At 42.4% G+C, this 25,931-nt stretch overlaps 2 protein-coding genes and 1 long non-coding RNA gene across 10 annotated transcripts in view; 2 read left to right on the top strand and 1 right to left on the bottom strand.

The window, feature by feature from the left end:
- LOC115548989 (lysine-specific demethylase 4A) overlaps nt 1-1,936 on the top strand; it is a 44,035-nt gene extending 42,099 nt beyond the window's left edge. Inside the window, exon 22 of the mRNA XM_030363950.1 lies at nt 504-1,936. Coding sequence (XP_030219810.1) covers nt 504-641 — 138 coding nt within the window. The 3' untranslated portion in view covers nt 642-1,936. The remainder of the gene's footprint in view (nt 1-503) is intronic.
- Nucleotides 947-11,333, bottom strand: LOC115548993 (uncharacterized). Its single transcript, XR_003977677.1, has 3 exons — nt 11,166-11,333; nt 10,806-10,847; nt 947-3,621 (listed from the first exon to the last, which is right to left on the bottom strand). It is a non-coding gene; the product is annotated as an uncharacterized LOC115548993 (long non-coding RNA).
- The window catches only part of st3gal3b (ST3 beta-galactoside alpha-2,3-sialyltransferase 3b), a 43,550-nt gene continuing 24,837 nt past the window's right edge, over nt 7,219-25,931 (top strand). The window contains exons 1-6 of one of the 8 annotated variants that reach the window (XM_030363953.1): nt 7,219-7,358; nt 14,182-14,332; nt 17,446-17,523; nt 19,342-19,389; nt 21,042-21,084; nt 22,392-22,484. In XM_030363953.1, coding sequence (XP_030219813.1) covers nt 14,224-14,332; nt 17,446-17,523; nt 19,342-19,389; nt 21,042-21,084; nt 22,392-22,484 — 371 coding nt within the window. In that variant the 5' untranslated portion in view covers nt 7,219-7,358; nt 14,182-14,223. Of the gene's footprint in view, nt 7,359-11,265; nt 11,663-11,816; nt 11,837-14,181; nt 14,333-17,445; nt 17,524-19,341; nt 19,390-21,041; nt 21,085-22,391; nt 22,485-25,931 lie in introns of those variants that run through there. The other 7 variants (XM_030363952.1, XM_030363954.1, XM_030363958.1 and 4 more) reach the window with 7 other exon arrangements.

Genomic DNA, 25,931 nt, shown 5'->3' on the forward strand with positions numbered 1-25,931 from the left:
TATGCCAACTAGACTAACTGAACAATCTGTAAAAACATTCTTAAGGATGAATTATAAATTGCTTTGTTCTCATTAGCAGGTTGTCATTCCCTGTTCCAACATTAGTATTTCACACCTTTTTTTTTTTTTATTAATGCAAATGACTTGTAAGAATTTTGTCAACAAGGGCGTCTTCCATGATGAGACAAGGGCGTGTTGTGTGGCAACATGGTTTAGTTTACGCACAGCACACCCGGAGGACTGTATTATAAGAGGTCCATAGGCCCGTTGTGGAGAGGTGTGCACCCAAGGACATGAACTTGGTTTGAGACCATCAGCGTCCGTGGTCCAGGAGATGCTATCTCCAATGATCTGATGTAATTTTGTTTGAAGAACCAGGGTCGTTGTTGCAGAGGTTACGTATTTCCATCTGCTGAAACCGCACTACTCTCTTGCATTAGAATGGAATGGCGTAGGGTGACATTGCGTGACTTTTGACGTGTGCTTCTCCGCTCGTCCCTCAGTCAGTGGCGTCAGACATGCGTTTCAAGATCTTCACGGAGAAGGAGGTGAAGCAGACGTCCAAGAGGCAGCGGGTCATCAACTCCCGGTACCGGGAGGACTACATCGAACCCATGGTGTACCGGGCCATCATGGAGTAGCTCTGGACAGACAGGAGCCGGTCCCAGGGCCCCGGCTCGGGGCCTTCGAAGTGAAGAGGGCCCGACCTCCGAGCCCGACCTCCGAGCCCCCTGCCTCGTCCTTCTCCCCGCGGATCGAGGCTTCCACAGTCCTTAGGGCTAATTATTTATAAACTACGGCTGGGACTTTCAGTGACATTTCTGTGTGTGTGTGTGTGTGTGTGTGTGTTCACACCAGTTGACACCAGTTTCTCTCAAACCTTATTTTAGGTTTTGTTTATTCTGTAGGGATCTCATTTTTTTGAAGGAAATAAATGGTGACATGATAGAAAAATATCTTTATTTGTTAATTTTACAAACCAGACTTCATACACTGTAAAAAATAAATAAAATCAATTACATTTGTTTGGTTACAATATTGGAAATAATCTTTGGTCGACATGGCGGATTTTATGTATAGGCCTATTTCAGTGTATTGAAAAATCCACTCAATAAAAGTCAATGCATCTAGATCTGTGGAAATATTAAACGGAGGGACCCCAAACAAAATGGAAAATCCTGTAGGAATAAGTTATACCAGTCAGGCAGTCTTTTTACCTCCCAGGTTTACAGTATAGGAATTAATGAATGAACTACAACCAATATGCAGACTTTGTTGTGTGTGGTTTAACTGTGATGACCAAGCTATATAGACTAGGTTAAGGAGACATGCCTAAAGTCTTATCAGGCCATTTCATATTTATCAACGATGGAATGTATGGTTTCACATTTTGACTGTTTTACCTTATTTATGATTGCTAGGTTGAGTTTGAGAACTCTTATTTTTTTACAAAAGCTTTGCTGGGCATTAAGTGCTAGAAATCTCAGATCTTTATTTATTTTCTGTGGTTGGGTCAGTATTTAAAATTCCTCTGGACTTAAATGTGCTCTAATACTGTTTTGGGGGGACTGGGTGGTATCCAAGCACTTAGTTCAACGGAAAGCACTTCTACCGTAACCCTTATCCCTTTGACCTAACAATGTTTTTTTGGCCATTGTCTTTTATCAATTTCAGGTTCATAATGGAATAAGTAGATTGCTTTTAGTGTTTTTGTTTTACTGGATAACGCGTCCCTGAAGGCCGATGATTAAGCCTCATTAATAGTTAAATTGCGACTCGTTTATTAAATGCGTTATTAAAAAATGAATAATGCGGAGAGGCCCACATTTGAAATTGATCATTTGTCCACAACTGCTGGTGCTTTGTTTCACTCTGCTGTACCATTCTGTACACATTTTGTAAACTTAACAACTTGAGTAAAGTTTGGACAAAAACGGATGAGCCTTTGTGTCTGAGAGTAAATCGATTTAAGATGCATCTGCCAACATAAGAGCTTGGTACTAATGGTAGGAGTGGAATGCTTCCAGCGTTCAAGTTCGGACATCATGTTGATGCCTACCTTTCTGCTGAACTGTTCACTTAAATTCCATCTTCTCTTCATGGCCTTAGGGACCTGCATGATGAAACTATGCCGGGTGCTATTGAGAATTGAGTACAAACATGACTCCTGGCCCCTTGGCATTGCACCAACATCTCGTATAGTAGATGGGTGTGGTTGACGGTTTTGTCAGCTGGGGAAAAATGCTTTGTCTGCTTTCGGTAATTTGCTTCTATATTTGTCGGCATAGTGTTATTAAGTTGTGTAATTGATCAGTTGGGTTATGTAGTAACACTAGCAGCACATCAGGGTTTATTTTTGTTTTATTTTTTTATCAGCAATTCCATTTCCACGATTCCTTGAAAAGTGGTGTTAACCACTACTGGCCCGAGAGTGTTGTATTGCATACAATACAAACTATAGGAAAGGTATGTGAATAGCACCAAGTCGTCCTTTGGCTGTTGAGATTGGTATTCATCATTGCAGACCAAGATTAGGTTATCTTGCATAACTTTTGCATTAAGTCATTTCAAAAATGCTTTCATGATCTAGCTCCTAAGTAGATCCTGATCTCCTTTAGTAGCACCTGATCTCCTTAGTAGCTCCTGATCTAACTCCTTCGTAGCTCTTGATCTAACTCCTTCGTAGCTGTTGATGTAGCTCCTTAGTAGCTCCTGATCCAGCTCCTGATCTCCTTAGGAGCTCCTGATCTAGCTCCTCCACATACAGTTAATTGGTTCCTAATGCTCATGATTTTAATGTGATGTTGCTGTGGCCCGAAGCATCGCTGGTGGGTGAGCAGCATATCCACAGAAGCTGCTCCACACCAAGGTTACCAAAATAGATCTATTGAATAACAGCCCTTATATCTATCGGATATCCTTGACTATATAATAATATATGCTATATATTAGTATAGTAGCGCGGCAGTTCCCGGGGCTGGAGTGCTGGCCGGATGTGTAGTCCTCTAAGGCCAAATAACATCTTTGCAAGTGTCCTTTTTCTCTCTCTCATATACAAGGGAGTGACATGGAGCAACCTGTCTCACACATAACACAGCTGGCAGATAAATGGCTCTCTTCCAGTCTCAATGTTCAAAAGAGTAGTTGTGTGCACATCCCACCTTCTGGCCAGAGCGCTGCGTCTCGCCACGCAGCACTCTACCTGAAAGTCCTTTCTGCCAGAAAGCCGACTCAAGTCAGGTGACATGGTAGAAAGTGCCACAAAGTACATGTCAGGAGGGGTTGGTGGTGGATGAACGGGTCAAACACGGGACATTCACCTAGGACCAGGGTTCATGACCTGTATTAGATTTCAGACTTAGTGGACTTATTTTTTTCAAAGGGTGGTGGGCCATAAAACGACTTGGTAGGGCAGCTCAACTACCAGGTTGGGTTTAGGCAACATTTTACTTGGTTAGGGTTAGGTCGAATGCCCTTACTAGTGAGCCCTAATGGCCTATTTCTCCCATGTAAAGATCCAGCAGTCTTCCCTGTCCACCGTGGATCGTTTCAACATCTGTTGACAGACTGGCCTTGGACCATCCAGCCCTGTTTGCCTTTGTACTGTTGTACTGCTGTCACCTGTGGAGGGAGGAGGGAGGAGGGGCTGGGAATCAGGAAGTCCAGTTCAACAACAAAATGGGCGAGCACATTTTGTTATATATATATATTTGTGATATAACAGCAAAAACTTTCTGTATGTAGATATGCTGTCTTTACTGTTATTTTGGTGTGTGTGTGTGTGTGTGTGTGTGTGTGTGTGTGTGTGTGTGTGTGTGTGTGTGTGTGCGTGCGTGCATTGGAAAATGTTCTGCAATCTAAACAAACACAAGAGGAAGTGGTTAATGTTGCTCAGTTCTGCTTTATCTCCATCTAGCTCTTGCTCCCACTTTCTCTCTCTCTCTCTCTCTCTCTCTCTCTCTCTCTCTCCCTCCACACCATCTCACCTCCTCGTAACCTGTTGTTGTTCGCTCGTATCTGTGGTGCAGCAGCTGTGCTTCCCTAAAGTTCTCTATGTTTATCTTGTATTTGGGTTGTGTTATGACACACACACACACACACACACACTCACACACACACACACACTCACAAACACACACACTCACACAAACGCACACATAAACTTGACATAAACACTCATGGTTCTTTGTGATGCACGTTTTGATTTTGCATGCAGTTTACGGAAATATTTTCCCAACAATAATAAGCAACTTTCAAGGAAACACAATAGAAGACTTTGTTGTGAAGGAGTACCTCCCCCCCTTTATTTGATATCTAATCCAAAAGTAAAGAAAGAAGTTTCCCTCTAGTCTAGAGTCTTGCTCTTCTGTGTCGTGTGATAGCAATTCAGGGACCAGTCAGGTGAAGGTCATTTTACATTGGATTTCAATGGAACCCATGAATTTACAGATGTCTTTGTTACAGGGGTTGAGTTACAGCGATGGAAAACACTGATCTCTTCAGCACGGACATGGGATTAACCTCCTCAAGTTATGCAGTGTTGGACCTTCGATTCATCTCAAGTAGAATTAGAGCCGTATAGAGAAATGTGTTTTTTCCAAGCCTATTTTCAGTTAAATTGAAAAATGTGAGTATCATTAACATCTAATGTAACATTTCTGAAAAAACGGAAACACCAAGAGAGCCAAGCTCATTTTTTACATCTGATATGACTGGTATGTATTTCTTGTCTTTTCAAATGCTAGCCTAATCATCTCTCTTTCACCTTCCTAGCTGCCACTCAAGTAACATGGATAATATTCTATCGTCTGACAGTTGCTCAGTTCCTCGTGAAAATATCATTCAATGCTTCGCTGTTATCACTGTAAAGAAAGTATTGCGAAGTCAAACACAATGTCACATGAAATGATCAGTGAGAACACCATTGATTGACCCGCGCACAAGCCAGTATTACATTTGTGTTTGTGTGTGCGGTCGAGTGACAAATAAAGCAAATATGCTAGTGAGCCTGACACTATTAACTAGGCGTATTACATTGTGCAATAGCAAGATTAGCAGACTTTGACAGGAAATTAGATAGCAGTGAGCAGTCATGCATACAAAAAATAAGGGCTTGGATGGAAAATATCAGCACAAGGGATGAACGAAAACGTAAAAAGTATGTCCAAGGGTGGACCCAGTAACAGCATGCATCCATGCTGTGCCTGGGTGAGCCCTATGTACCCCCATCCAGGGCTCTCCGAGATCCTCAGATCACCAGAGATCCTTGCGGCCAGCCAATCCACGCAGGGCTACCGGTACGACTGGATTCCCCTCTTCCTCTGTGGACTGACTTCGCCTTTGCCTTCGCCTGGCTGTAATTCAATGAAGACCTTAACTTGATTGAACTACAACAAGATCCCTGGACTGGAGCTAACGTTTCCACTGAATTATGCATGACCAGAGAGCGGACACGTAGAAAAGGACTCCTTGATATGTTTTCGCAGTCAATTAACTGAGCTAATGATAAGGCTTCAGACTATTTGACTAACTGTTTATTAAAAGATTACACAATGCCCCTTCAGGTAAACCCAAAATTGACAAACCTTATCCAAATGCATGATCTTAGTTGTGTGCTGTCTTTGCAAGCCCCTTAGTCAGGTACATTAACCTCACATTAGACTCAATCTCCAAACAGCAACATCCCGAGGTGCTGCTGTTCCAGAGCTGCATGCTGCTACATGTCTTGCCGCTGGTTCTCTCCCTAACTCAAGCCTGTGCCGATGAAGGCTGAGCAGTCTTCTGGCAGCTACCGCTATGCTCCAACCCTGTCACGATAAGGCCCCTACTAAATGAGCCTCAGTGTGTGTGTGTGTGTGTGTGTGTGTGTGTGTGTGTGTGTGTGTGTGTGTGTGTGTGTGTGTGTGTGTGTGTGTGTGTGTGTGTGTGTGTGTGTGTGTGTGTGTGTGTGTGTGTGTGTGTGCGTTTGAGGTGCGGAGCACTTTTGTCGATATGTTGTGTCCCATTCGTAGATTACCGGTCTGAGATAAATAAGGGTCAGAGGTAGTGAATTGAGCGTATGGTTTGTTGCTGTGCTTCCTGCAATGCACCATACCAGATCCAAGAAACCATATCTTAACTCACCATACTATCCTTTCATACACCAAACATTGGCTTAGCACACCACACCATATTAAGACTGCAATCTCCCAAAGGCCTCTCTTTGGCATTCCATTGGTCACACAGTTGTATGATAGTTTCACGTTTCTAGAAGAGCATTCAGCAAACAGCCTTTGACTGTTCTTCTCTTTTGCATAATGCTTGCTTTTGGTTGTAATTTGCATCTCCCCTGCTATCTTTCACTGTTCTCTGTGTCTGTTAGCTGCTCATGAGAGGGCAGCACGCATGGAGGGTCACCCTAAGCCTATGGATTCCCCTAAGGCCCAGGTCACATGATGAATCAAGCTCATAATCGTCTGAGAAATCTGGGACCACCAGCATGCGATCTTTCCACATCCCTCTCTCTCGCTGGGATCTTTTCAATGCCACCATAATTTTGTTCAATGGATTAATTAAACTGAGGGTAGGCATTTTATTAAGAAGCAATTTTGTCTTATTTGTTGAAATTCTCTTAACATCGTGACTACAATAAATAAAACAAATATTCAAACAAAGAAAATAAACATTTTGTTTGGCCAGAATTTAATAATTGGCTGCGCACACTCTGCTAGTCCACTCATCGTGCATGACAGGGGTCTTCCAGAAGGCTAAGCAATCCTATTGCTAAAGCTAGCGAGCTAGTCATGTGTTTTTGGGGAGTAGCTTTTGAAGGATGCCTGAAGGGAGGGAAGGGGTGTTTTTGGTTTGAAACTTTCAAAACACATTAGCCTAAGGTGCAGAACATGAATGCAAGTATTTGATCAGTGTGAAAGATTATCACACCATGTCATAAAAAACTAAATGTTATGTAGTTTCCAGAAAACGTAACATTAAGTAAGCACGTACTTCAATAGAAATATACAAAACGCTGGAAGATGTTTCAATTAACCAAATATTTGTGTATTGATCAGCTTAATTTTTTTTTTTCCATGTAATCTCAATCAGTTTTTTTTATTTATAGAAAAACAAAAAGGTTGTTTATTTTTCGACATATAGATAATAGGAACATTATTTTTGGAATGCGCCCTGTTAATTATTAAGCAATGTGTCGGGTACATTAGAAAGCCCTCATGACAGCTGACCCTTGCCTTGCACACAGTTCAGTGCCCTGCTACTCTTCATGGTCCAGGCTTCATTTATTTTCTTTATGAACTTCATGAAGAGTGTCCTTAACATTTTAAAAGACTGAGAAAGGGAAGTGACTCTGACTACTTCACAAGGTAATATTTGTTATAAATATGATGGATGTTAGACACATACAATGACTTATGATGAAATTGGTGTAAAAAACATTTTTTATGTCGACCCTCCTCATACATTTTTTCTTTTTTAATCCATTGCTTACTGTTCGCTAGTGACATTTGGTTTCAAAGAAAAAAATAAATCCATGTGCATACATTGGCTGTCCTCAGTGAGATTAATTTAAATATGATCTTGAAAAAAACGGAATTCTATTTATTCTATACAGATGCTGAACAGATTTTTTTAAGATAACAAACGAGTCGATTATATTTGATTGATCCTTAATACATCCTTCTGATGTATTAATCCCTTTTTACTACTACTAGAGTTTCCGTGCACTCGTTGCGCTCACTCAACCTCTAGTTGTAATTAAACCTATAGCAATAATGTGGAATCCCCAGTAGATAATGTGACACATTTCTGAGTGAGTAATATAATAACATTTTGCCAATAATGAAACGCATAACATTTTGGTTCAGCTATTACGTAATGAAGCAAGCATAATAATTACCTCCTTACGTTATGAAGCAAGCACAATCATTTTATACTTATAAGCCAGTTTCACACATTTTGCCGCATTTGTATCATCAGGAGATACTACCCTGAGGGTGATTCACACTTCATGCTTTATGTGCGGACATCGATGTCGTTTAGACATCAGTAGAATCAACGGGGGGCTTAGGGGGGTGTGCTGGCAAGGGGCGAGATATTTTGATTTGACCATTGACAAAATGGAGGCAGAATGGGCCGAACTAATCGCGATCATCTTAAATGTCGCTAAAATGATGCATTCATCGTATATTCCGTTGCATCAACAAAATCCGAAGCATCGATCGATGAAAGAATGGAGCATGAGTTAGGGACAAACAGAATAAACGACGAAGAAGAAATGCGTCAAGAACGACTGCGTTACTGGAGAAAGAGAGCGTATTATTTTGCTTCATTTCGCATATAACTAACACTTGGACTAATGTAGTTGATTTCTGTTTTTAACTGAGAAAACAGGGAGTGGAACGACGGGAGCCTATAACTTTCAGCTGACATTTTCGGTACACGTACAGCTGTGAACTCATTTATTGTTATTTATTGCATGAAGTGTACTTTTAGGATTATATAAGACCTTTTAGCGTTCACCACAAATTACTCTTAAAAGCAGTGCCAACATTTAAATATTTTTTAACCATTCAGCAAACAAAAGGCAACAGGCTGATTATCATTTAGGGGGCTACTCAATGACATGCAGAAGCGTCATCAACCAGCTCATTGAAGTGGTGTGAGAAATACAGACTTTCTACTCCTCATACACATATAAGCCTTTTACATTTATGGAGAAAATACTAGCTTAGGGGTAGTATTATTCAGGAGATTTTCACAGTACAAATGTCAGGATATGTTGTTCACACATACGGCCCATCAGGACAATATCAGGACTTACACGTGTGTCTGAAAGCAGCTAGTGTGTGAGCATTTGATTACATTGAAATTTGTAAATGTATGGGTAACAGGAGTAATTGTTCAATGGTAAGTGTTGTATACTCTGCATGCAAATCATTAAATAGATTTTACTGTTATTCAGGGCTCAAAAGTACATTGACATTTTAAAATGCATGGCAACTACTATTGGTTAGTTGAAAATAATAATCATCATTGAAATTAAACATCTCTTCAAGTGTCCTGGCCAAGACAGGCAGCAGTAGCCTACAATCACACGCATACAGAGAAAACAAAGAGCAACAAAGTGTAAAGACATTTAGGGAGGCTCAAGGAGGGGAGTAATATTACATTTGAGCAACAAAGTGTAGACTTGTGGTGGACTCTATAGACATAATTCACCATACTGTGTTATTGACATGTATTCGTTGTGTTCTAGGGACGCTGTCTCTTTAAGATCACGTGACATGTGTGTTTATATGCCGGTCGGCGCAATGTTTGAATTTAAAGGTTTTTATGTGACAAAACGAATGACCTTCCGTTGCTTGTCGAGGTGAGAAATTGTCTGTTCACTTCTTATATCGCAACTTCTAGAGTTTATAGACAGAACGTCTTATCTGGGAGTGTAAAAACACACAGACACACACACCACAGCCACACAGCAGTTGAGAAGGGAGACATTTATAGCCATAGGTAACACCTGAGCGAAAATCTTCCCCAAGCGTCCTGACACAGTGCACGTCATACTGTGACCACCCTGTGTATTTGTGGGTGCGTCAATCAAATGCATCCCATTTGGATTTTAAAAAAGTTCCTAACTTCCATGAAAGAAAGTTTAAGCCTTTGAAAATGACCTGAAGGGGCCAAAATAGTGGATCAGCAGTGGGTTTATCCAAGTTAACAAACCCCAAAAGGGTTTGTCTCTTGGCCCTGCCGTCCTCAGTGAGGGTTTCAGTGCGCAATAATATATACAGTAGAACCGCCTGATGCCGCAGTTTCAATTCCATTCAAAAAGCTTTATGGCACGACTATTGTTGTTAACAGTATTACCAATGCATTATTTATCTTTATTTTTTGCACCTGATGGAAATATGTTGTCTTTCCCTACGAGATTTTTTTACATTTTCTTACATTAGTAGTCAAGGAGGGGCCCTATTGTTGTTAAGGCGGCCACCTTAACCATACAGTGCTGGGGGAAACACTGCTTTCAGTTAGGGGCGGCTGGTAGTTTGGCAGTGGCAGAAGTCGGGACTCGGAGGTTAACCAGTGTTAACAGTGAAAACGCCTGTGTACCTTTCCAATCCAATAAGTCAGTTGTAGCATCGCTTTGCATTACATTTATATTGGGATGCAGAGTGTATGTAATTTGCAATAATGTGCGTCTTAGCCTCATGTGGGTCAGCACTTCCCTCGGAGGGAAGCCCTTGACCATAACAAAGGAAATAGTGTTTGGAACCCATGTGAGAGACCAAAATAGTTTAAAACATTTCCAAACTATTTAGGCTATTGCTCAGTTATCTGACTAAAGAAATAGTTTCAGGTGAACTGCGCAGAAAATTTTGTTTCGGTGTTTGTGTGTGTGTAATGTGCATTTATCTTCTTAATTCTTACACAGTGGACAACAGTGGAAGAGCCTATTGTATTCCCGGCCTGAATCAATATTGATGAATCTGTATGCTATGTAACCAGAGTCGCCAGTGTCAAATGGAACATACTCGCCCCCTTCCCTTCCCCTGCCTTAACCGCGCACCCTAATGCCCTCCAGCTTTGGCTCTCGGCCAAACTGCTTATGTATAATATTAACGAGGTGGGAATGCATAGGATACGATTCAGGCTAGGAAATCGAATCAACCAGGCAATCTGAGCATGTGAGAAGTACAGGTGCCATTGAGCTGCTGTTGTAACATAAGCTGGTGTCATCAGTCAGAAAGACGCACAAAAACCTGGCCCAGAGCATGGGGCCAGTGTTGTGGAGATACTGTTAACACGGTTACCTTTTTTAAGGCGTCTTCTTGACTGCCGTTAGAACTCGGCCACTGTTGGAGATGGATGGGTAAATTGATTACATGAGTGCTATATAATGCAACTATACACATAATACGCTTAATATATAATATAAATGTATAATTTGTCAGATCTTTTTTTGTACAATAGGCTATATATCATATTTCATTATGAGTCACTATTCACAAATATCTTAAATGTTTTACATTTTTGATATTTCAAGTATATCAGGCTTTTAAAGCAATTTAGTCTTTTAAAGCGAAGTTACACTTCCAGTCTTTGAAACCGTCTTCTACAGCTGCCAATTACTTTTGCCCATCTCAAAAAGTACCTAAAAAAAGTAGGCCTACCCCAAAAAGCGACATTCTCTGCCAAATAAGAAACAATAGGGGAGATTCCAGCGAGAGAGGCTACACGGTCACCCGTGACGAGTTGAGCGAACCACCACGGGAAGGCACAAAATGTAAAAGTAGCCTACGTTCATTCCTGTGCATATAAACGGACCTGCATCTTAAATGAACAGCAGTGACATGTGACGCCGAGGAAGCAAACTGTTACTGAAACGGAAGAAACCTGCTGCAAAACATTATCGCAGTATTTCCTTTGGATGGTGATGTGGTGGGGGGAAGCGGTTTGGTAAACGCGTCTTGAGGGTGGAGTGGGAGACGAGCGGCCACGGTGGCTGGACGTCTTGAGCGAACACACCGCCGGTGCTCTGTCGTGGATCTCTACATGATGGTGGTGGGGAAGGGAGGGAAGACACGGTCGTACGGTCGACCCTCCTGTTATTCACGTTAAGTCGGTTTGTTTTCCTCCCAAACGGATTTGAGATACGGAACGGGAAAAGGTAACGTCACCATCCGACCTATGTGAATTATATAGCAAATTATTGCGACATTGTTTCTTTAGCAGTCGACAACGATGGTTAACCAACAGTCGGGTTTTTCATGTGAACGGGAATGCAGCCTAGCGTTTTGAACGACGACCGAAAAGATGATGCGGTTATTTTTTTCTGTGCAATGTAATGTATGGCTATATCTGCGTGTGAAACGTTTGGTCAATCATATAACGCTACTGGACCACCACCTCTGGCCACATTTCCATTGACTGTAGCTCGACGCAGGCCTGCCGAGGAGACCTAGACCTGGCCTACTAACACGCTACCGCTAGCTCGGCGAAAGTCGCCATAGGGTTTTTTATACACTAGTGTTGTTCTAATATGCTCTGCTTGTCTGTTTCCTACATACATTTGTTTTCCACTTAACTCAGACCGTATAATAGCGCGGATAAACCACTAAACTACCAGGTACGACTGGGTAGCAGTCGTACTCGAGTCTAGCATTGAATTATGGGACAGCCGATTTCCGTTATTTCCTCTGTTAGCTGCTAAATTAGCCCTTCATCTTTGGTCCGTTATTAAACTGAACAAACGAAAAACGAGTCAAACTCATGTCATATTAAGAATTTTCCCAGATTAATGAGATGTTGGTTTTGGGTTTTGGCAATCCTCTGGTTCGAATGAGCATATACCTGGTGGTGGACACATTGTTTAGTGTGGTCCTCGTCCAGCCTCAGTCTACTGTTCATCATTATTAGCTGTACGCTACCTTTCTCATGGTGACATGTATTGAGATGCTAAAGTCCTTGATGTTGACGTCATGATTCGGCTACACTTTTGTCCTGTCTCATCCTTGACCCCTTCAAGATGCAACCTAAGAAAGCAGCATATAGTTGTATACATTTACACAGAGGCTGAGGTGGTTTGCCCACTATATTTTCTTATTGTGTTGAGCAGTTATCAATAATAATAATAATAATAAAGTTCCAGGTATAAAGTCCCAATATCCAATAATGTTTCATTTTTCATGGGCTATGAAGCCTACATGTTTTGAAATGTATGTATTTAATTCTAAACGTTACACCTGGATTAATAGTGATCCAATCCATCCATTCCTTTATTTTTATAGACCCTAATTTGCTCTTGCTCCGAGCTGTTCTCAGAATGTGTTTTACATTTACACAAATTCTTTATGACATGCTCTGTTCCAACAAGCCCTGCCTGACATTTGGTACCTTTTGGGTTTTTCCTGTGTGTGGTTATCAAGATGCAGTGAAATAGTGGCAACGATAGCAGAAATCGTAGCCTGTTTTTAATGACAATATGCTTTAATTAGACCGTCTATGTCCCATATTGAGTCTATTTGGAGTGTCATAATTCATAAGTTAGTAATTAAGTTGGTTTCCTATCTCTACATTCACATATTCTTATGTCGATTTGACAAAGTTACAGTTCAGAACAAGGGATTTAAGTCTAACTACAACTATGGAACACTGGCCACCCATTAGTGTTAATATTGTCTTTAGTCTGTGCGCTTTCTTAAATTAAATGCTACAGCACTTCAGAGTGATGATGGTTTCTAGTTAGTGTTCAATGTCCAGCAGTAATGGTTGACTTCCTGAGTGTACCATTGGCTAGCCATTCATTAGCTCAATGTTCATTTGAGGTGCCTCAAGGGATGTGTGGTACTAGCCTAGGTCAGGTCGGCTTAGCTCAGGAGGTAGAGCAGTTGTCTTCTAACCCTGAGCAAGACACGTACCCGTGACTGCTCCTGACGAGCTGGCTGTCGCCTTGCATGATTGACTCTGCCTCGGGTTTGTCAATGTATGTATTAACCGATTTAAGTCGCTTTAGATAAAAGCGTCTGCAAAATGCCCTAATTGTAATTTTAATTGTACTGGGTTCAGATTGTTTTGCATCTCTCTTGTATTAATCCAAATTGACTTGCAGCTATCTACATTTTCCAAAGATGCCAAGATTCAAATTCAGAACTGCATCACCCTAACAAGTAGTTTAGAGCTACATGTTCCTTTTTATGGAGTTAAAAAATATAATTGTCATGAATCGAAAATCTCTTTCAACACGCATAAGTATACTTTTCAGAATGAATGGTTTTGCAGTCACTGATCTAAAAGGCCGGTCCCTGTAGTGTTTGATGTGTTTGGTGTCGTCCACCACCAGGGTTTCCACAGCACTTTACAGCTTAGGCGGCCCCCCGTACAACACACGCCTGCAGCCTTAACTTCGTCGTCATAAAAACAAAAAGAAAACATTGGCTTTGAATAATTTAAAAGTTAAAATTGCATAAATTCTCTAACTGTTCTTGATTCAGTTGTTATTTTGAATGTTGTTTAGAACTTTTCTTTTAAATGTTTGTAAAGTTCAAATTGCACAAATTCTTTGACTGTTATTTTGACAATTTTTTAGCGGCCTGACGGCAAACCCCACCACCTTAACTAACACATATTCTGCAGGAAACCCTGACCACAATCATCATCATCCGATTCCTTATAATCTGGTCTTCACAGGTGACGGGTTCGGCTGGTGCCATGTGAATAACTGAAAACACCATGAAGCCATCACACAAGCTGCTGTTCTTTCTGTGCCCCATGCTGGTCCTTGGCTTCATCTACTACTCCTCTGGGAAGCTACACCTGCATGTTTGGGGCCAAAAGCCACGTAAGTTGCCCTGCACTGCCACAGCTGCTACTGTTTTGTTTTGTGCATTTCTTTTACTGGCGTCGAAGGGTGGTTGGGGGCTGCAACCTATTAGAATAGCCTTTTTCTCTTTAAAAAATGTTTTTTTAAATGGTACCTTTTGACTATTTATCAAACATTTTATTAATAATCGGGATACTTAATCAAATTGCTCCTTTCTTATTGTTGGATTGTTGGGTTCAGGACTCATTTCATCCGACAATGTTAGATCAAAAACACACTGGTCAACAAGTACAAAACAAGAAACCTGTTACAGTTGTGGTTTTTTTTACGTCTTTGTGCTGTTGTCAGCGGTGTGCTAGCCTAGCACCCACCCTATGTGGCCTGTTGTGAAAGTGGAGACGAAGCACGTCTGCTCTTGATTCACCTCTTCTGTTTGATATCTATATTATCTGTTGTATTGTGTTTCTGATTTTCTCCCAGATCCTCTTTGTGTTTCTATTTCCTTTCTGTAGTAAAATAAAACCTTTCTTCAAAGGACCATTTTTAATTGTTTTGTAGGTCTTAATGTTTTTGGGTGAGAAGATTTATTTTCCCAGCCCCTCTCTGGTAGTTCCACTCATGTTAGTCTACTGCGAGATAGGTATTTATTGACCTTCATTCAACAGCCTTAGCTCTTGTATCAACATGGTGATAAGATAGCTCAGTTTTTTTATGACGGTAGACCAAATAGAGCTACTATTTGGATTCCATGTTAAAAGTTGAATTATTTCACTGAAGATTATTCTCATTATATGACATGCATTGCTCTCTGTAGAGCGGGAAATGACACATTGTCAATTCCCAACAAATTAATTAATAGTAATTCCAAAATCTGAAAAGCCGATTTCTTAACGCAGTTCTATCCTCATTCATTCTGATTTTGAAAATGTCAGTATTTTTGTAGCTTTTACAACCAAAATAGATAGGTAACAAGGATTGATTTTTTTAATGGATTGCGAGTTTTTGGTTTGTCAATAGAAGTATGATCTCCCTTACAAGCATTCACTCTTTTGAAGGAGATGCCATGATACTAGTATGTAGTATGTACCCCGACATCATCACTGTGTGTGTATTACTTTTTGTTTGCTGTTGAGATCTGGATCTAACTGATCTGGTTCTATCTAACTGGATCGAGCTCAAGCTGCCCATTACACCTCATAATGAAGCCAGCAGAGGGGGCTCCAAGTTTTCACTTGGCCACCATATAAAATGCATTGGCTGGTAATACTAATGAGAGAGAGTTTTCATCCATTGGCTATCCCTCATCCCGAGCCCTCTGTCCGTTTTTCCAGGAACATTAGTTTGGGAATGTTGATGGGCACTGACAAGAGATGTTTGAACCTCAGAGGCCTTGGACCTCATTTACCGGTATTTATAATTGGAGACTTTATTGACAAACCAGTGGCTGAAAGTGGGACTTCTTCTGTGTTTTTAGAAGTAGATTCCTGAACTTCACCGGCCATGATATCTAGGCCTATAGAACAGCATTGATGACACAAACCGTTTCCGCGGCCCAAAAAAGGGGAGGAACCACCCTGATACATTATTCATAATGTGTGGCAGGTCATTTAAAATACCAGCCAGTAATTTGTCTGTTCACTTAAACTGTAACATTGAGTTTTGTGCCTTGAGGCACACGCTCTTCTTAAAGTTGGAGAAACCTTGTCTCCTGCAGTGATGAAAATCTGATCGCTAATAAGCAGCGAGGTGGTTGAGTGAATCATTTTTTGTCTCTAAATAGTTTGGTCCTCCACTAGTTTTCTTTAATGCCAATTTAGTTAACAGTCCAGTCTGAGTCCAAGATAAGCTTTGACTGTGAGTTACAGTGTGAATAATTATGTCCTATCCAACAACATATCTTGTCGTTGTCTTTATACTTGGAAGAGTGGAAAGATCTACTGGCTAAGTAATGTTTTATTATTTAAACCGTGTGTGTGTGTGTGTGTGTGTGTGTGTGTGTGTGTGTGTGTGTGTGTGTGTGTGTGTGTGTGTGTGTGTGTGTGTGTGTGTGTGTGTGTGTGTGTGTGTGTGTGTGTGTGTGTGTGTGTGTGTGTGTGTCAGCAGTGCCAGATATGTTTTAAAGGACTGATGTTGGCTAAGGGAGAGAAAAGCTTTTCCACACCGCCTCCCCCTTCATTGAACTGTGGCAAACTAAGCCATTCTATTTGAGTGAGAGGATCATATCTGCATAATCTCCTTCCTCACTCTTGAAAGGATTGTGCTGGGTGGGCCTCCCACCATTCCAGGGCCAAATGGTTTCCACTTGGACGGCGGCCGCGTGCATCATTAAGATTATAAATGATCTCTGTTACTATTTTTATTAATAACTAGATTTGAAGCTGTGGTTGGCTGGGTACCATATGGCCAGTTAGTGCTTTCCAACAGGATGGATATGCCCCTGGTTCTAGCATAACTCGAGCTCTTCTTCCTGGGAGAGTGTGGACAGGGATGTTTCAGGCAGGGTCTTTGGTTGGTATAATTGTTGATGCTGTATGGATCACGCTTTCTTGGATGGCCTTCTCACAGCAGTGACTGGGCCTTTCAGCATTAACAAATGTATTATTGTAAAATGGTATTACAGTCTTGCCGGTTCATAAATAGCCATGTCATGGCAGAAGTCCAAATGGCCGTGAGCAAGCAGACACCTACGATCTCTTACTCTGCGGCTACGAGCATTAGAAACATCGGCTTGGAATGTATCGCGGTGCAAGACAGTTTCTATGACCTTAACGAAAGTCTTATTGGGTTTAGCTACATCTCTCATTAACGCAGAGAGATGGGCATATGTGCACACGCCATTTGCCAGAGGCGTTCAATTATTAACAGTTGGTAAATCCAATTCTAACCCTGTTTGACTGCAGATGCGGCAGCTATCATTGCATTCTCTAGACATGGACATTTTTAACCTTTCTATATCTATCGATATCCAGTATTAATCTGATCATATTTCCAAGCAACTCTCTTGGGAAAAGTACTTATGTAATACTTTTTTGTTCTCATAAATGTTTGATATATGACTGTCTCCACTGAAGTGCAATACATTGGGGGGTCTGCAACGGCTGATTGTTTCAATCACCCCTTTGTGTTTTCAGAGAGTGATGAAGAGTCTACACTCATGGCCTCAACTAAAGGGCCTAAAGTGAAACTGGCGACAGATAGTCATGTCACAGGTAGAGGAGCCATCCGCATGCTGGGCTCATGGAGGAAGTGTTTGTCTTTACAGTAGGGGTCGACCTATTCGTTTATTTCAGGGCCTAAACTGATTATTGGTAATCAATGGGACTGATAACCGATATTTGCGACGATATACACTTGCCGTAATAATGTACATTTTGGTGTCAAAATTTAGAAAAACAAAAACTCCAACGCAAAACTTTGAGATGCCTATGCTTGATTAAAATACATTAAGATAATAATATTATCATAAAAAATATGATCCTGGCTACTTCAATGTGTGTGTGTGTGCGTGTGCCTAGCCCAAAGTGGGGAAAGTGTGCAACAAAGTGCATTATTCGGGCACTTTCAGTGTAACTGGGAAAACTGGTTATGCTTGTCTTCAGGGGGATGATGTTTATTTCAACTTGGACAATATCTGCGGCCTTAAACTGGGTACACACAGGCCAATTTATAGAATTTAGAAAGCGTGAGACCACAAACCTTACGATGGATAAGACACAATTAAATGTGTTGGTGGTTTAATGTGTGTGCTAGGTAACAGTTTTGCCAACCCAGCACACCACACACTAACCGATACAATTCCACAACAACCCAGACAAAATGTTTATAACCGGCAATCAGGCCAATCGAAAGATTGACTTTAGTATAAACAAACATGGAGACGACGGTCAGGAGAAACTAGTTATGCTAGCTTCTGCAGTCGGAACTTCCTCCATTTCGGAAGACCGCCCCACCTTTTTTTTCTGCCACCAAGGCTTCTGTAATCATATTGTTGGTATTAGGTTTTGTCAGCGTGGCTCCGAATTGGCTATCGTCTTTCCGTTGTGACAATCGATTGCCTGCGTCCTTGACCGTTTTCGGGGTTCCCCTTATACTACAGCATATCTAATCGTAAATATTGAACATGTACTTTTTTCCAATTTTTAATCGTTGGGGCACCAATCCTTTAAAAGCATTCCTAACATACCCCACACCACAGGATAATCTGGCAAAAATCCATATACAAAGTTCAATGGATTTTAAGATTCAAAACATTGTGCCAGGGATTTGCTTCCATATCTGAACTCTAACCTGCGTTCCCCTGTGCGTGCCTGTCTGTGGCACACAGAGGATTTCAGGTGAGCCTTCAGTGTGAAAAGGCTTTCACTTTGACTGGTAACCGATGAGATTGTGCTGTTGGCGGGACATTGCTTGAGACCACTTAGTGGTGACTACAGACACTGGCCATGATACATGACTGCATGATAGCCAAAGTAGAATGTTTTCAAATAAATACATTTTATCTGCAATCAGGTTACAAAAAAATGAACACACTGATCATCTCGATAAAGCTGAATATCGGATTCGATAATTGGCCAGGCTTATAATCGGTCGACCCCTACTTCAAAGTGTACACGGTATAACCGGGGTGGTTTTGGTGCTCTGTTGAAAGTCTATCTCTACTAATGACAAAAAATCCTCCAAGGATTGGTTGTTATTAATCACTATAATCCAGTTGGTGTCTTTTCAATATGGTATTTCCTGGTACTTTTATTCCTTTACCTTATTGAACCTAATTGGGTGACGGTTTTCATATCTGAATGGTGATCAGTGTTGACTTGATTTTGATGATAAGCTTACGGCTAAAGCTACTAACCGCCCTTCTCTCTCTCCCCCTCTTTCTCTGTTCCGCTCCCTCCCCACTTCCTTCTCTTGTGCCATTAGACATTGACAATTTGGGTTTGGCAGCATCTCTCTGAGCCCCTCTCCGTCAAAGCTGGTTGACATCCCCCCCCCCCCCACTGATGCTAACCAAACCTCTTGTGTTTCAGAGTCTGAAACGGAGATTACTCTCACCGTGGGACGAATAGTAGGCTCAGGTATACCCTCCACCCCCACCTGTTCTCCACCTGTTCCCCTTCATGTACTCCCTCCACCTCTTTCTGGCACCAAACCGCAGAACTTCCTCCAAGCCCTGCTGCTAGACTTCTTTTCAGACTTTTTTTTTTTTTTTTTTTTTTTTTTTTCTTGAATACACTGGTGTGAGATTTTCTTCTTTTTGAGCATGGCCACGTGGCACTACCTTAAGGCGTTGTTGTCCTGTCCCAACCAAATGGGACTCTTAGTTATAGCCTTAGTCACAAATTACATGTTTGCCATAACTGGCTTGGAGCATTGTGCCACTAATTCTGGCTAATCGTTATTACCCAATATCTTATTTTTAAATATGTATATTTTTAAATGATTTAGCACTCATTTAAATCATTGATGTGGGCTTTATTATCGCTGTAGAATTTAACTTTAATTTTGTCAAGGAAATTCCTTATTTTTCATCTTGTTTTCGGCATATGCTTAGAAGCAGCCAGCCATCCGCGAGATTTGTCTGATGTAATGCAACAGCGCCCTCTTCTGGCACTGATAAGAACTGATGGCACAGTTTTATTATTTTAGTATTACCTTTTGAACAAGCAGTCTGCAGGAGTTTCTGCGGTTTCCATGGTACCAGAGGCCAGCGTTTAGCCTTGTGCTACTGGCCAGAGCGCTTCCTTCTCCTCGGCCCGGTCTCTTGCTGCTGCTCACCTCCTCTCGGCAAACCTCACACTTTTACTATGGGAAACGTGCATCCATGTCCATCCTCTTGTCATCACTACCACAGCCCACCCCACCCTGTCCTTGTCCTTTCGGGCCGCGCTTGGAGTCTCCTCCCTCCTTGGGCTCCTCCTCCTCCATCTTCTGCTGCCTCTGTTTCTTTCTCTGACCCCCGTAAGGTCTGCCTCTGAGGACAGCAAGACCAAGCAACGGAGGAAGACTTGTGGTCCTCCTTCCCCCTGCCAACCCCCCTCTGGGGCTTCCTTTCAGTTCTTACTGGTGTTAAGGGTTCCTACAGAATGAGGGGGCAATGCCATTACTTTGTGTGTCGTTATTGCTTCATACAGTTGTCGTATACAATTGTCATTACTGTGTGCTACACAACAGTTCACTATTGGATCGCACATCAATCAGACGTCTTTATTTAATCCTTCAATCTTTGTTTACATTCATGTAAAAAGAGAACAGGTGGGTTTTATCTGCTTTCTTTTATCTGCCTCCTAATGACCTTTTCATGAGGCACCTATGGACGACGACTCCAGGCGTTCATAGGTGAACCATAATCAGCGTTTCCCTGACTTAATTTTTAACCGACAGATTTTTTTGGCTGGCTTCTACCTAACCGTGCATCTCTGAACACAAATGCTCTTTAACTCTAATGCTTTTCTTTTACTTACTGTTGGTGTCCTTTACTTTGTTTCAGATTCAATGCTTTTGTGTTTTTTTCCTCTTTTTATTTTTTAAACAATGCCCAGGCTATTCATTTGATGAGACATACAACTACGGCTACAAAAGCTGATAGTTGAATTCATCATTTTCGTCATGACTTCCGTCAATGACTTAACGTTGCCAGTTGTGTAAGGTTCCCTTTTTTGATAACTGTTGTTTCTCCTCTCTTTCCTCTTCTCTTTTGCCTCTTTGTCTTTTTCTTCTTCTCCTCCAGTGTATGACAAGCAGGGCTTTCTGCTGAAGCTGGACACCAAGTTGTAAGTACATCTCCCGACTTTCAAGTCTAAGCTGGTGTCCTTCGGTCCATCATCCAACCCCCTCTGTTGCTCTGCCAGGCCTTTCTGCACTCCTCTGCTAGAAGCAGAGGAGTTAAATCAGGGGTCGTTGACACGCCGTAGAACGTTACTCTGTGGGCTTTGATGCAAGCCTCCCAATATTCTTTGGGCCCTTTCCTGCTAATTTTACACAAACTGACGCCCTGCCTTGTTTATTAAAAATTTGGCAGATGTATATTTTTAAAGCCCCCATTTTCTATTCCTTTGAATATATGTTCCATACAGATGTTATTTGACCAGTTGGGGAACATTATGGAAATGTAAACCTTTTAAATATCCATCTCACTTAGTCTAATAATTATTTAGTCCTTACCAAACCTTGCCGATTTAATGTATCCAAGGTAGACACTCTCAAGATGCTCTTGCCTATTGATTTATAGTTTGGTTTATTTCATTAGTGTATTAAAAAAAATACTTTTTTTTTACTCTTCCGTTATTAATGAAGCAGTTAGTGTCCACTGTGTCTCATGATGGGTGCACATTTCTGGACAATTGGTTGGACACTGTTGTCATAAACTGCCACAGCCATCATACTTGTAGCGGGTCATGGTTGTTATTCATTGTCATCGCCGCCCTGGGTCTGGCAGGGCATGCCTCTCCGCACTTGGCCTTCGCACTTTAAGCATGATGTCAACACACACTTCAGGGAGAGGGTCGGGGGGGGGGGTTCTTGCATGGGACAGAATGCCCTCATTCTCATATCTCTTTCAGAGTGACCCATGTCACAGTAACTCCACAAGTTGTTGATGCCAGCACGGTTCAGCATTATTCTAACAAACCCCAACCTGAGCAAAAAAAACTATTTCCTTAAGGTTGATTGGCCACTATCAGTGGTCTGTTTGGAAGACATGGAATTCATCTCAAACTTGGCAGCAGAGGTCTCTCTCACTCTCTCTCTCCTATTCTCACTGCACGGTGGGCCACCCAGTGGCTCCCAGCACAGCGGGCCTCCACTGTTTATTTGAACTGGAATCATGGCATAAAGCTGATTATTAATGAGCATGCAATTTAGAGGCTTTAGCCAAGACAGCTGTTGTAATTATTTCAACCAGAGACCAACTTTCTCTCCCTCATGCTGTGCGGTATTTGGGATCTGATAGCGGCCTTTCACAGGCCCGCTCTCTGTATCTTTCGTAAATGTTATGTATGTGCTTGTGAATGATCAGCAGCGCCTGCCGGTTGCTAATTATTCTCTCTATCGTTCTGTTGTTCTCTTCGCTCATCCCCAGGCCCCTAGAGCTGGCCTACAAATATGGCAACCTCAGCGAGGGAGCGTGCAAGCAGGGCTACGCGGCGGCCAAGATGACCACCATCTACCCCACGTGAGAACAACAGCACCTCTCTTCTTCCTCACTTCCTTATCTTGGTTTGCCCCCGGGTCTGTGGTCAGATCTCTAGATTGGGTTGGTCTGAATATTAATAACGTCCTCATGCGCCCTTCTTTTTTGTAATCGAGGAGGGAACAAAGCAAGGGCATTTTAAATCCACACCACAGGATTACAGAAGCCAACAAATCAGTGTCGTTTGGTGTCACGAGGATGTAAGACGGAGGCTGTCAAACTAGTATAACCAGTCACATGATGTCACCACTCTGGCTGAGGTTGGCCCCTAGGGGCCCTTACACCCCACGCTCTCCCACAAAACCCTCTTCTTGTTTTTCCTTCCTCTCATTCATCTCACTCCTCTTCTGCGACCACGAGAGTCGGTCCTTGTAAGCCCCATGCCTCACAAAAGCCTGTCTGTCCCTTGGGCCCCCCGTCCCCCCCCCGTCCCCTGTCCCTTCCTACTCATGTCCTCGTGGCCCGCAGGCCCTCCTTTTATTACCAAAGCAAGGACCAACTTCCTGTCCAGAATGCCCGTGACTCATCACCAACTTCCTGTTCCGTTGCCCCCAGACGGTTCCATGGGGCCGCTCAGTAGGCCCTCTGTGACGTCACCACTGGGTCCTTTCATCTCGCCACTTATCTGGAGCTCAATGTATAGCACTTTGTCTCTTTAGCATTCCTCTAGCATGAAGCTAATAGAGAGGCAATTTTCCACATAACTTATAATTGCGAGTGACATTTCAGTGCTAAACCTGACCCATTTAATAAAGAAATCCCCCCCCCCAGTGTCATTAGCCATTGTGGTTCTCAAAACCAATGAATTTATGCAGATAAATAATTGGCTTGAAACATGAAATAAATCAACTGTATTGTAATGGATGTCTGCGGGAAAAGGCTTTAGACGCGTCGTGTTTCCTACTCTGGTTTGATCGCTGGCCATTCACCACGACTTGGCCGCGGACCAACTTTGCACATTAGCAGACCTGCGGTGCATGGGTGAGCGGCGGGGAGGTGCGGCGGCTTCCCCCCCCCCCCCCCCCCCGCGCGCTCCCTCCCGTCCTCCCCTAACAACTTCCTCTAATCAGCCGCACGTGTCTGATCAAAGGTGGGTCCGACGTGCCAGGCCCCCCTGCCAGCAGCGGGCTGATTACTACCACCTTCAGAGCCAGAGCCCCACCGGTCAACAGGCTGTGAGGGGCTGAGAAGGAGACCCTTTATAGCAGGGGAGATGAGGTTATACGGTTATACCCGCCTGAGGGTTATGCGATAAAGCACCACGTGCACACGTTTTTAGATGTTGTGTCAGTTTTTCCAAACATTTTTTTTAATTAGTTTTTCCCTTTTTTATAATTTAGTATTTTGTTACTGGCATTCAAATAGTTTGAATGCCAGTTAATGCTTGATTGCTCTTTCTTTTTAATGTTTTCCTCTTCCTCGCGCATACTTGATCTGTCTTGCCTGGCTGGCAGCTTGACAAGGGTGAGTTGTTATTTTAGAAATGACACTGTAATTGGTTTGTGAACCAGCCCTCATAAGCCATTAACCCCATAATGAGCCCTAGCTTTGCTAAATTAAGCTGGAAAGGCAAATTAAGTCCAAATAAATGTAGTCAAATAAAGAATATGAAATGTATAGATTTCAAGTCCCTTTTTTGTGGTGTTCGGTTACATCTGGTAACGTCCACTTCCGGTTATAAATAGGTGTAGCCGATGACTCCTTAACTTCCAGCATGTCGCTTCCACCCTAATCATCTCCTCCTTCCTTCAGATTTGTCTTCTCTGAAGGGCCCTGCCCTACACAATACAATTAAGGACCAATCCCATTTCTACCCCTTACCCCTTCCCCTTACCCCTCCCCCTTGTTTTGAAGGGGTAAGGGGTAAGGGGTAGAAATGGGATTGGGCCTTAGGCCCAATCCCATTTCTAGTTGTATTGGAGCCCTAAATCAAGTGTTGGCAGTGACCTGAAGCACTGCGGTTGTAAAAACAGTGGCTTGGAGTGAGGGATGGACCAAGCTTAAGGAAATGCACAACACAATGCTGTGAATCCTTATGGGGAGCTCCTGTTCAGCTCTGTGGCCCTTTCTACCACTCTCCTCTTTAAACCTCGAGTCCCTCTGTCTGTCCTCCTGATGCTCAATACATCCATGCTATCTGTGTGTGCGTGGGTATGTAAGCAGGCATACTTTAGTCAGGAGGTTAGTTCTGCACATAATGCGTCGGTTGCCCCCATCAGGGCATTAGCAGCCATTTAGTGACCCAGGGAGGAAAGAGACGTTCAAAAGTACATCTGCCATGTTTGGTCATGGTATACAATGCTCTTATCTTTGTGTCCCTTGTATCTATTCCCAATTATTAAACTACATTGCACTATGTTGTTGTGCCTCGTAATTAAGACCATAAACAATGTGGAACTATGAATTGGGCACATGTTCTGCCTGTACTCTCTTTCAAGACTTAGTAGGGTCCATCTGTAGCAGCTGTAAGTTATTATGTGTGTGTGTGAGGGTGGGGGGGCCTCGCTCGCTCGCATCTTCATTGTTGCAAAATAACAAGACAGTCATGACGGACGAGTTGATGTGGGATGGTGTAAACACAAACGGTTGGTGTTTAGTAACAAAGCCCTCACACTCAGGCACGGAGCACCCAAAGGCCATATCTCGTTCTTCTGAAACTGCCTCCTAGTGCGTTTATTTTCAAAAGCGTAGCGTTGTTTGACTCAAGAGCAAGTGATTGGGGGGGGGGGGGGGGGGGGTTGACAGACACTGCAGATTTAAATCTCTTGCAGTAGCAGATTGGTGCAGTGCCAGTGCTAAAGGAAAATTTGTATTCTCCAACCTGTATTCTATATTCCCAATGTTTTAGGTCGAAGGGACTAATGGCGACCACAAATACTGGACTTGTGTTGAGCGAGAGAACGCTGCATTCATAAACTGCTTAAAAGGGGCTGAATGTTATAATTTTGGGCAATAGCAATCTTTCAATGGAAGTCCTCTAAAAGTGCTTGTTTTCTGTTGGACAACAGATGGTTTAGCTTTGTGTTTTGGGTGAAAGAGAGTTGAGATGTAATGACAAAAGGGAAATTTTCAGAGATTTCAGACGAGACTCCTTGAGTTAGACATAGTTGGACACAATATAACAGATCGTGATCAAGCTAAATAAACAAGTTTGATTTCCCTCTAGGGATTCTTTCCATAATTTTAGAATATAATCTGAGCCGGTCAGGGGCAGAAACTAGCACTTTAGAGGACCAACATTGATGGGCGCTATTGCCCCAAAGGAGTTAAACCCGTTTTCACAGATCACGGTTGCAGTGTTCTGCCCTATACTGGTCCAATTTCAAAGATTCTTTTCAGCATTAATCTCTCGGACCTGAAATGATCTGAGACCGGGGTTCCGGTTGAGAAATCCCCAAGTTTTCCCATGTTGCGTCCATGTTGCGTGCA

This window comes from Gadus morhua, chromosome 8, assembly GCF_902167405.1.
Source record: "Gadus morhua chromosome 8, gadMor3.0, whole genome shotgun sequence".
NCBI lineage: Eukaryota > Metazoa > Chordata > Actinopteri > Gadiformes > Gadidae > Gadus > Gadus morhua.